The 12455-nt window shown below is 43.6% G+C and overlaps 1 protein-coding gene across 10 annotated transcripts in view; it reads right to left on the bottom strand.

Annotated features, from left to right (window-relative positions):
• Positions 1-8562: 8562 nt before the first annotated feature.
• Positions 8563-12455, bottom strand: part of Sirpa (signal-regulatory protein alpha) — a 38348-nt gene continuing 34455 nt past the window's right edge. For all 10 annotated transcript variants that reach the window (XM_006234952.5, XM_063283159.1, XM_063283162.1 and 7 more), the window contains one exon: positions 8563-10913. In XM_006234952.5, the coding sequence (XP_006235014.1) occupies positions 10656-10913 (258 nt within the window). In that variant the 3' untranslated portion in view covers positions 8563-10655. The remainder of the gene's footprint in view (positions 10914-12455) is intronic.

Raw genomic sequence — 12455 nt, 5'->3', positions numbered from 1 at the left:
TCTATCTATCTATCATGTCTATCTATCTATGTCTATCTCTATCTATGTCTATATCTATCTATCTATCTATCTATCTATCTATGTCTATCTCTATCTATCTATCTATCTATCTATGTCTCTATCTCTATCTATCTATGTCTATATCTATCTATCTATCTATGTCTATCTCTATCTATCTATCTATCTATCTATCTATCTATCTATCTATGTATCTATCTATCTATCTATCTATCTATCTATCTATCTATCTATCTATCTATCTATGTCTATCTCTATCTATCTATCTATCTATCTATCTATCTATCTATCTATCTATGTCTCTATGTCTCTATGTCTCTATGTCTCTATCTATCTATCTATCTATCTATCTATCTATCTATCTATCTATCATCTATGGTAGCTTCGAAGAAGCTTTTTAGTTTTAGGGAACTCCATTTGCCAATTGTTGGTCTCAATTCTTATATAAATGGAGACCTATTCAGAAAGTCTGTTCTCACACCTATTTCATATATGTTGCTGTCTGTGTTTTTTTTCTCCACCTGTATCATATATGGTGCTGTCTGTGTTTCCTTCTAGGAGTTTCCATGTTTTAGGTTTCACGTTTAGAACTTTGATCCGTTTGGTGTTAGTTTTTATGCAGGTTGACAGATGAGGTTGTGATCTCACTCTTCTGTTCATGCATATGCAGTTTTCCCAGCACCATTTGTTGATCACGTGTATTTTCACCAGCTCATGGTTTTGGTATCTTTATCAAATATTAAATGACTGAAAATACCTGTACTTCTGTTTGGGTCTTTTGGGTTTTGTCCCATTGGTCAACACATCTGTCTTTGTAGCAGTACCATACTGATTTTCTCCATATGGCTCTTTAATATATACTAAGGCCTGGAATGGTAATCCCTTCAACGTTGTTCTCATTATACCTTCCACATTATCCTCAGGATATTTTGACTGTCCGTGGTGTATTGTAGCTCCATATGAATTTTAGGATAGTTTTTCCACAGGCTTTTCCTGCATCTATTGAAACGATCATGTGTTTCCTGTCTTTAAGTTCACTTATCTGGTTTATAACATTTATTTACACACACACACTCTCTCTCTCTCTCTCTCTCTCTCTCTCTCTCTCTCTCACACACACACACACACACACACACACACACACACACACACACACACACACACACACACCCTGAATTTCATGGATAAAGCCCACTTGGTCATGGCGGATAATCTTTTTGATGCATGTTTGTGTTCTATTTGCAAGTATTTTATTGAAGATGTTTGAGTCTATGTTCATCAGAAATGTTGAAATTTTCTTTCTTTTGTTCTGTCTTTACCTGGGTTGGGCATTAGAGTGGTTGAAGGAGTATGGGATGTTCCTTTTCTTTCTTCTTTTCAAAAAAATAGTTTAAGAATGATTGGATGGAGATCTCCTTGGATGGCTGGTAGAATTATACTGGGACCAGACTTCATCTGGTGCTGGGCTTTTTAAAGAATTTTTTAAAGCCAGTTTCAATCTCCTCACTTGTTTATGGGTCTATTCAGGGTTTTAACTTCTTGGTTTAATTTTGGTGGCTTGATTGAATCTAAAAAATATTCATTTCTTCTATATTTCCCAGTTTAATGGAGTACTGGTTTGTAAAATATTCCATTATAACATTTTGAGTGTCTTTGTTATCTGTTGTAATGATGCCTGATCATTTCTGATTCTGTTAATTTGGTTCCTCTCTTTCTTTCATTTGGTTAATTGGGCCAATGGTCTGTCAAGTTTGGTCATTTTCTCAAAAAAAAAAGAAAAGAAAAAAGAAAAAGAAAAGAAAAGAAAGGAGGGAAGAAAGAAAGAAAGGAAGAAAGAAAGAAAGAAAAAGAAAAAGAAAGAGGGTCGAGATTTGTTGATTCTCTGTGTTGTTTTCTTTTTCCTATTTCACTGATTTCTGCTCTGAGTTTTATTATTTCTTACCATCGACTGGGCTTGTGCTTGTTTTTTCTGACTTTTCTGAGCTGTATCATTAAACCATTTACTTGAGCTCTTTCTGTTGTTGCTGGTTTTGTTTGTTTGTTTAGTTGTTTGGTTGTTTGGTTGGTTTAGTTTAGTTTTGGTTTTTGAGACAGGGTTTCTCTGTGTAGCCCTGGCTGCCCTGGAACTTGCTCTGTAGACCAGGCTAGCCTTGAACTCACAATGATCTTTCTGCCTCTGCCTTAGCAATGCTGGGATTAAAGGTGTGCACTGCCCCCTGGCTTTCTTCGTTGTTGTTGTTTTAATGTTTAATGTAGACACTTAGCGATATGAATTTCCTTCATAGAGCTGCTTTCATTGTGTTTCAGAGGTTTTGTTGCATTCATTTAGTTCCAGGAAATTTCTTCTTCCTTGATGTCTTTGATTCATTCATCATTCAATCATGAGTTATTTAATCTCCGAGAGTTGGTGTATTACTAGGTTTTTTTTTTTTTCCCTGCTGTCAGTTTTGTTGCATTGTGGTCAGATCGTATACAAGCAGTGGTTTGTATCTGTTTGAATTTGTAAATATTTGCTTTGTCTTCCAGGATGTGGTCTATTTTAGAAAAGCTTCCCGTAGTGGGGAGTAGAATGTGTATTCTTCGGTGTTTGGAGAGAATAGTCTATAAATATCTGCTAAGTCCATTTGATGTTAAAAAAAAATCCGATGATTCTCTAATTATTTTTTGTTTGGATGATTCGTGTATTAGAGAAAATGGGGTATTGATGTCACCTCTGTCAATGGATTGGTGTTAATCTGTGTCTTTGAATAATCTAGTATAAGATGTTCTTACGAAACTGTGTGCCCTAGAATTTGGTGCATGTATGTTGAAGCATTTGTAGCTAACTGTCCCTTGCTTAGAATACAGCGTCTCTCTTCATCTCTTCTTATTAGCTCTACTTGGAGTCTATTTTGACATGTGTTAGGCTAGCAATGCCTGCTTGGTTCCTGGTCCCTTTCGTTGGAGCGCTGTCCATCCTTTGACTCTGAGGCAGAGCCCAACTTTAAATTGAAGGCGTGTTTGTCTTAGATAACGGATGGATTTTGTTTCTTGATTCATTCAGTCAGCCTGTGTCTTCTGATTGGAGAATTGAAGCCACTGATATTTAAAGTTATTGTTGAAATGTGTGTAATTATGGTCCTTGTGTCATTGACTTTTGAGGTGGTTTATATTCTCGGTGATTATTTTTGCTTTAATAATCATGGCTTCATAGTTCTTCCTGGGGTCTCTCTGCTGTGTTCATTCCTCTCTTCTCACTGAATGAATATTTCCTGTATTTTCCATAGCTCTGGTTTGTTGACTGTAATTTGTATTTACATTGTAAAAAGCTTGTCTCTCTCCTTCAACTTTTGCAGATAGTTTTTCTGGACATATCAATCCATGTTGGTCATGACAGGTATTAGAACTTGGAATTTGTTGCTCTTGGCTTTCAAAGTTTCCATTGAGAAATCAGTTCTTCTGATGGACTTTCCCATCAGACTTTTATGTGACTTGTGTTTTCTCTTAAGCTTTCAATTATATCATATTCCTCTTTTGCTTCCTAGATCCTTTACTATCTTTGAGTCCTGATAGTCTATATTATATTTGAGTATTTCTAAGACTTCGAGTTTTCCAATTAAATCATTGGGTTTCTTAGTTCCACCTTCCCTTCAGCTCAGGGCCTCTTCAAGATTACTGTCAAGATTAGTTGTCATTATCATTCCATCTGTTATCTTTGGGGGGTTGTAATTTTTCCATCACTCAGTCATTTATATTTACTAAGTTCTTCCTCTTTAAACTCTTTTTTATTTATTGAAAACCTTTCATACAATGTACTCTAATCCTTGATTTTTTTTCAAATCAATGCTAGTGCAATAGTGGGTACAAATATCATAGGAGTAGCCATCCACGCTCTGAGTAGACTCAAGACCCATACCATGTGATGAAATCCATGACTTACACCATTGGTACCCAAGAATTTAAGAATGGATAGGTCATAGGCCTACAGAAAACACATACCATTGCTGTTCTAAAACCTAGCAATAAAACCTTGCTTCTAAGGCTACGGTGCTCTACCCATAGATCAGTGCCCTGTTCAGCCAACATCAGAGAAGCCTCCTCTTCTGGTAGATGGAAACTAACACAGAGACCTACACCTGAGCAGTCTGCAGAATGAGAGATTTAGCCACATTCATTTCTTTCTACTTAATTTCACTGTGTGTGTGTGTGTGTGTGTGTGTGTGTGTGTGTGTGTGTGTGTTCTTTAAACTCCTTCAATTTTTGGTGAAGTTTATGATTTTTCTTTTAAATTTTGTCTCCTGGGGTTCATGTAGAAAATCCTCATTGGTAGACATCTCCATAGCACTACAGAGAAAATTTTGACTTACATTATTATTATTATTATTATTATTATTATTATTATTATTATCATTATTATTGGTATTTTGGTATTTTTGCAATAAAGTCTGGGCATGTGGACTTTTTTATCCTTAATTCTTAGTCTGTTGTGTACAGAACAGGTTGGGGCTGAAGAGAGGATGTTGGGTGGGTGGAGACATTGGGTCTAGAAGTTGGAAATGACTTGGATGGAATGAAGTCCTCCATGGCTTGCATGGAGGGGACTGGGCTACTGTACGGTATGTGCTCCTGGTACAAGCCTGAACTTTGGGGGCGCATTCGGCTAGGTGGGAAGGTTAGATATTGTATGGGAGGGTCCTTAGGTTTAGGGAATAGGTAGGGCAGGTCTTGGCTGAAGCATAGAGGTCATTTGTAGTGCAGGCAAGGTGGTCCTCAGACTAGATTTGTGTGGTTGTGGCAAATACATGAATGGGGAGGTCAGGGAGACTCAGCAGCTAGATCCTGGAGAAGGAAGTGGTCTGTCTGAGTGGATAGGATGGTTGTAAGAGATCTGTGGGTTGTTATAGGTAGGAAGGTCCTGGTGGAAATCTATGTTGACTGCATTGCAGGAGGGCATGGTTAGATTAGGCTGGGCCACTAGGTATGAGGCCAAAATCTGGCAGGTTTTAGAGAAGACAAGAAGAGGGAAGTCATGAGATTTTTTGGGCTGGGCCATGAAGGTGGATGTGTAAAGTTTTATTACTGAGTCTTAAGAGTTCTTTATACATTTTTATATACTAACCTTTTAGCAGATACACAACTTGTAACTATTTTCTTGCAATAAATAGGTTGACTTCTGTTAATAGTGTCCTTTGGTGAACATAAATGTTTAATTTTTTTGACATAGGATCTTCCTATCCAATCCTGGATGTCTTTTAACTCACCATGTAGACCACGATGGCCTCAAACTCACAGATCTGTTTGCCTCTGCCTTCCAATGTTGGGATTAAAGGTTTGTGCTATGATGTCTAGCAAGTTATTGATTTTGATGAAGCCCAAATTATGGCTTTATTCTTTTTGTTGTCTGGAGTTTTGTATTATATCAAAAATGTCACTGTTACATTCAGAGTCATTAAGTCTCCCTTCTGTGTTTTCTTACATGAACTTTATAGTGTCAGCACTTACATCTAAATTTTTGGACCATTTGGATTTTAGTCTATGGTTTTAGCAAAGTGAAAAAATCTTATTAATTTCTTTCTTTAAAACCTCTTATTTATTTATTTATTTATTGTGTATGAGTATCTATGCACTTGAGTGCACAGTGTCTATGTGCACTAAGTTCATGCTTAGTTCTCATGGAGGTAGGAGGAGGGTAATAAATCCCCTAGAACTGGGGCTACTGATGGCTTGGTCTATGCAAGACCAAGTGCCCTTAATGGTTAGGTTGTCTCCTCAGTCACAACAATATGTCTTTTATTTAGTATCATGTTTAACCTATCAACTCAAATATTTATCTTTATGCCCTTTAAAGTGTTTCCTGGGTTTATTTGAATATGGCTGTATTCTTTCATCCTGTTTTCTATGGATAGCCCCAGCTTCCCAAGAAGAGGCATCCAGGGCTTAGATAAATGTCACTGGCTCCTTGCCAGTTGGGAAAATGGACCCAGGACCATGACAAATGACTGAGAAACTCAATGGAAAAAGTCAGGGGGTCTAGTGCTTGAATCTAATTCCTAACCTGGCAGTTAGGGATCTTAGTGTTCCTAAGATGCCAGGCAGGCTTCAAACTATGTCCTTTCTCTTCTTGCTTGGTTTTTCCTCACATACATATATACATACATATATACATACATAGTATATAATACATTCATACGTGCCTCCTCTTACCCAACCATTCTTTCATCTGACAATCTATCTAGCCATCATTAATTCATCCATCTGCTCATTCTCCATTTTCCCATTCTTTCCTCCATTCTCCCACCTCTCAAACCAGTATTTGCTGGATGCTGTCTAGGGTCTGGTCATGGGAACTGTGTTAAGGAACATAATCCAACACTCTACTTACTATCAGGCAGCACCCAGGGCACTGTAGAAGAGGGATGTTAATCAACCAACTCCTGGTCCATGTATAATTACACACTGTGATACAGGCTCCAAAGAATGGCGAGACAGCTATAGCATGTATAACAAATGAACTAGGCCCAGTCCCCAGATGGGAGGGCGAGGAGAAAGCAAGTGTTTTGGGCAGAGCTTCGAAGTACAAAGACCGGGACCCATTTTTGAATCTGTCAGGAGGCTGATGGGGTACAGGGGTGATGGACAGTACTGTGGAAGGGGGTGCAGTTCTGTAGGGCTCAGTACCTGCAGGGAAGGCCGACCTCTGCCTGGATCTGACTCCCCTGTACAACCTGACTCATCCTTATCAATATTTAGATCTCATCTTGGGGATTTCCTGTCTGGGGAGCTGCTTTACTCATGCGGGCTTAGCAAAGCCTGTGAATTTCCATCTGATAAGGAAAAAAGTATCCCAAACTTAGAAGGAAGGCGAAAGGAGGGAGTGTTTCTTCTCATTGCCACAGTAGAGCACTGTTTAAAAGCATTACTAAAGGATTAGTTAGTCCTGACAAGAAAGACATCTGAGTTTGTTTATGCTGTTTGATTAGGGACCAGGTTTTATAAAGCTATGATATATGTCCAATTAGTAAATTTGTTCTCTCTAGGTCTGGTTTAGCACCTTGGGGAATGTTAACAATCTGTATCTCAAACTTCGACTTTTTTTGCCCTCACATTCCTTTCTTAAAAGCCCGAGGGCACCCATTTCCTCTTGGCAGCAGGGCTGCCCTCCTGCAGGGGACCCTTGTTCCCTGACTGATGTTCTCATTCTGTAAGCAGGCCATGGGCAGGCTCAGCAGTGCTCTGTTAGGACTGGCAGCTGCTCTCACTTCCTCCCACTCCATGAGCTCATATGGGTGTGGCCCATCTTTCGTCAACCCTGCATTCTCAAGAGTTTTGCAAACGGCCTGCTTCCAAGCAGGGGCTTGAGAAATAGTTATTAACTCAACCATTAGGAGTTGGTCACTTTGCCTCTCTGAGCCTCGTTTCCTTTTCTGTGAAATGGACACCAGAGCACCCATCTGCCAAGATTCCGTGAAGAACTGAAGAACGCGAGAGATCACAGGACTCTCAGGCACACTGCATCGATGAGATGACTTACATGCTGAAGGCTTGGTCACCAGCTGGCCGATGGAATCACTGGAGGGTGATGGAGCACGAGGGCTATGGCCTAATCAACAGGCTCTTCCACTGAGATTCTTAACTTGATGGCATTAGTGGGAGGTGAGGGGGGGCCTGAGTGGAGGAAGCACGTAACTAGAGGCTGTATTTGAAGGGTGTGCCCTGACTTTCAACCCTTCTTCCTGCTAAGGATCCTCTGATGACATACTCCTCATCCACTGCCATAATGTTCTGTCTTGCCACAGGCCCACAGGAATGGGGCCGGCTAACCACAGATAGAAATCTCTAAATCCTAGAGCCCTAAGTTACTGTTCTTTCAGGTGTTTGGTCACAGTGACAGGGAGCTAACACACAAGGTGCACAAAAGCCTCCCTCAGTCTAGGGGCTGGACACTAAAGGTGGCGTATAAATTCCTGGGGTTGGGGGCTCCGGGTCTGGTTAGAACACCAAGCCACAGGACTCCTCTATGATCTCAGCATTAGTTCTTGTCCTTCCATGATGAACTGTGATGTGTGTTAGCAAAATAAACCCTTTCCTCCCCAACTCACTTTTGGTCACCATGCTTCACTGCAGCCATGGAAACCTAAGATGGGGTCATCAGCCCCATTGGGCAGGTGGAGTGGGACAGCTCAACTGAACTTAATCCAGACCTGCTAGGTAGCATGGGGGATTCCTTTCTTTCTCCCAGGGAACCTCGGGAGGGGGCACAATTAAACCCTACTGTACAGCCAAGGTCCCACAGGTAGCCAGTGCTGGGTGAATTGTCTAGATCCCCACGACACTGAGGCAGTGGAGAGAGTCTGTGTCTGAATTTTCAGCACGACCGATGCAGCCATGACTCCCTCTGAGCCAAGGGAACAGAACCTCCGCCTCTGTAAAAACTAGAGAGGACCAAGTGATACAGAACTTTCTGAAGCCCTGGCACACTCCCTCCTCACCCCCAGCCCCAGAGGACAGGCAACTGGCAGACTCCAAGGACAAAGCTTCAGAGACAAAATGAAACACCCCAAGGCATCATTGTTACCCAGAAATCTTTATTACAAAAATATTTTGCAAGCCAAAAATTTTAAGTTGCAACTATGTACAAAATGGGGCCTTTCTCCTTCTCATCTGGTCTACAGATAAAACTGAAATCCCACTCCTCACAGGGCGCTTTCGTACCAGGGTTCCATACATAGGCTTGGGGATCCCCCCAGGCTGCCTGACTAAAGCTAGAGCTACGTATCTTCCCTGCCTCTTTCCTTTCTCCCTCCAAAAAAACTTAAGACAAAATTAGGATGTCAGCGAGGACATCCTTTTAACTCACCTATACACCCGTGTGTGTGTGTGTGTGTGTGTGTGTGTGTGTGTGTGTGCGCGCGCGCATGTGTGTGTGTACACACGTGATGTCTCTTGGCAGAGGGGAAGAGGATGGATCTTTACCTACCAACCCTTTGGAATTAGAAGACAGCCCAAGACCATGGCTGGGCCAAAGACAAGTTACGGTTTGCTAGGCCAGTGAGGTCAACTCTGACTATTGGGTCAGCTAACTCCTGGATGCCTTTATGGGAAGTATCAGGTCACCAGCCCTATAGAGATGAGTCCTGGCTGTTTTCCTGACATCCCTGTCACACCTACAGAAACAGGCAGGTTGAATCAGCTTCTTACTTGAAGAGCCGGAACCAGGAATCCCCCGGCATGGGGGGACATTAGCGCCTCAACTTACTGAGCTGCATGTTAAGACCAGATAGCTAGGGTTGCAACATCTGCTTGCCATTGGGCCCAGCCAGGCCCCGACATCCAGTTTGAAGGGTGGGGGTCAGAGCCTCTGCCCAGACTCTGGGACAGTGGGGTGGTTTGCCCTGGCTCACAGCTGTGTTGTCACAGGTATGATCAGGTTCTGTTCCAGTATGATCCTGCTGAGGTCTGATGGTAATAACAGACTCCTTGCACTGATTACCTCAGAGCGCTGGAATACCGGGTGCTGGCCGAGCGTCCCTTCTCTCCGTATGCCTCTGCAGTGCTTGTGAGTTTGTCACTGACCTTCTCTCCTCAATGAGGAATGGCCAACGTCAGCACTGGATTAGACAAGGCTGCACTTACCACAGTAGCCATGGAGGCCAAGGGCCAGCTGTGGGGACAGAGCCTGGCTCATCCCAGTGACGCTGAGTGCTGAAAATGACAACAGAGGGATCCTTCTTGGTCCTCAGGGTGCTGGGAATTGGAAAAAAAATCTGTTTCTGCTATAAGAAAATCCTTCCGGGACAATAAACTGTTAGACCTCAGACTTCACAAGACCCAACCATTCAACACATGACAAAGAGCCAAGATGCTGCTGCTGTTGTTTTAAGGGGGAAAAGAAAAAAAGAAGAAAGAAAAAGGAAGAAAAAAAAAGAAAAGAAAAGAAACCCAACAACAACTAAACAGCACAAATCAAATTTTCTAACACCTTAGCTTCAAGACTGCACAGTTCACATTTCTCAATAATTTACAGGCGTCCACAGAGCAATGCTGTTGAGTTAGTGCTAGCTGGAGGAAGCGAGCTGGGACTGGAAGGGTGGGGCCACACTGAACATGCCCAGGGAGTCTCTGCTGGTCTAGGGGAAGAGGGTTCCTTCTCCTCAGGGCTCGTCAGCCTGGGAGGTGGGGAGGCTAGCACTGTTGGCTGAAAACTTGTTGACTCCTGGTGTAGTTCTTCCACACATGGGGCGGTCTGATCTAAAGGGAGTCTGGCCCCGAAGCTCAAGTTGGATGGAGATGGTGAACTCTTCTCCACACAGAAGACCAGGCGCTGGAGCATCAAGGAAGCAACCTGGGGGTTGCCAAGACCAGGATCCAGACCCAGTGTGATGGGCTGAGGCACAACGCTTCTTGGATTCTAGGCAGCTTTCTCCAGTTCCCCCTCTGGTTCTGCAACACCCAGCTCCAGAAGAAGGGGACATGGGTGTCCAAGAGGTGTTGGAGAGCCACGGAGGGAAGACAGAAGCCACCCTTACCCCTGGTCCTAGGACCTGTGCCACCTGGCCTTCTGGAGACAGGGCTGGCTGGCTGGTTGTCCTCATCATGGCCACTCCATGTAGGACAAGAAAACTTGTGGGGATGGGGCCTAGAGCCAACCACAGCCCCATTCACTTCCTCTGGACTTGGACACTGGCATACTCTGAGAAGGATGGCTCAGGCTTGGGGGTTGGCTGTGCCCGGTTGAGGTGGACCATGTCCAGGTCAGCATAGGTGAGGGTATCCTCTGGCCTAGGCAGTTTGCCTGTCTCAATGCTTGCATATTCTGTGTGGTTGTTGGGCTCGGGGACCCGGGGGGCGGGCTTCTTCTCTTTGGGCAGATTCAGGTCTGCGTATGTGATGTCGTTGATGTCATTTGTGTCCTGGATCTAAAAGACACAGAGAGAAAGTCATTCTGGAGCCCAGCCTGTTGACTCATCAACTGGCTAAAAAAAATCTGCATGCTTCTTTCCCAGAGGGCTCAGCCTTCATCCAGGCCCCTTCTCCTGCCAATGGTGTCCCATTTCCAGCCTTTTCCCTTCCAATCCACCTTCCTCCGCACAGAGCCCAAAGGGTCTTCTGAACACTATGGTGGTGGTCCCTTTCCAGTCCCAGTTTGCTTCCTCCAGCTTCATGTTACCTCCTTCTTTCTGGGTGGACCCACCTATAGCTATCCTCTCCCCCTTCCCATGTCTTTTCCTTGGCCTGGATCACCCACTCTCACCTCCCTCTCCCATGTAAGAGACCCCAGTGCACCAAGTACAACTCTGATCTAGCATTGCTCTACCCTCCCTCTGGCTGGGCCCAGAGCTCCTCTGAGCCCTTCAGTTCACATCTCCCTAGCATAGCATCTACCACCAAAGACTATGTCTGCTTTACAACCTTAGTAAATGCGATCTCCCAGGAGATAGGGAACACTCCTTCATTTACACATTTATTTTTCTAAATTGGGCACTTGCTATATTGCAGACAAGGCTAGCACAGAGGCCCAGTTCATGGTGACGGGATTAATGGATAGAAAGACAGATAGGTGGAAGGATGAGTGGACAGACGGCTAGACAGAGAGATGAATGGAATCACAGTCAGAAATCATTTCACGGAGGCTTGACGACAATTCTGCACAGGAAGAATGACTGACCCTGTTTTACAGGTTAAAAAATGTGACCTAGAGAGCAGATATAAACTCAATGATTGGTCTAAGTCACTCAACTGAGCAAAAGAAACGAAGCCTGTTGGAACCGAACACGGTGGGCTTCCCATACTGTGACACCTCTGTCCTGAGCCCTGCAGGTACCCACTGCTGTCTGGGAAACCACGGGGACTGAACTTGCCTCCCTCCCTGGCAAGGTACAGAGGCTGGTGTTGGGGACCTAAAGCAAGTCTGCTGGCTCCCCAGGAGAAAAGTGGCCACCTTGCTCTAGGGCCTGACATTTATTTGCATACTCAGTAAGTCTTGGAATGTGAATTTCTATAGGCTTCAGCAACCAATTCTCTTACCCAGAAGATTCCAGAAGGAAACAAAAACACAAATAACAGGGGGAAAGGGCCCTGGTTGCCATGACTAGAAACTGTCTCATACTTGCTAATTACCGCTCAGCTCATGCCTAAGGCTGGTAGGGGCTGGGCACAACAAACCAAGGTGTCTCGGGCCCCCATACCACACCTCTCCAAGCCTGGCTCTGTCAGCAGATTGTCTAAAGTCATGTCAACTGCTTTGGAAATGGCAGGAAAGCTAGGGCTTTCACTCCAGGCTCAGGACAGGGTTTGTCTTGTCACAAGGCTCTGAGAAACCCTGTGTGGCCAGAGGTGACACCATTGGAGAGAGACAACAGGGCTCAGGGATCTGGGAAATAAACAAAAATACTGCCTATAAGTTCCCCTCGGCAAAGGGGGAGAAGCTACCGGGTCACGGAAGGTACCCTTGTCATCCA

Source organism: Rattus norvegicus, chromosome 3 (assembly GCF_036323735.1).
Source record: "Rattus norvegicus strain BN/NHsdMcwi chromosome 3, GRCr8, whole genome shotgun sequence".
NCBI lineage: Eukaryota > Metazoa > Chordata > Mammalia > Rodentia > Muridae > Rattus > Rattus norvegicus.
Note: the sequence above shows the minus strand (reverse complement) of the source record. Positions and strands in the feature narration are given on the sequence as shown.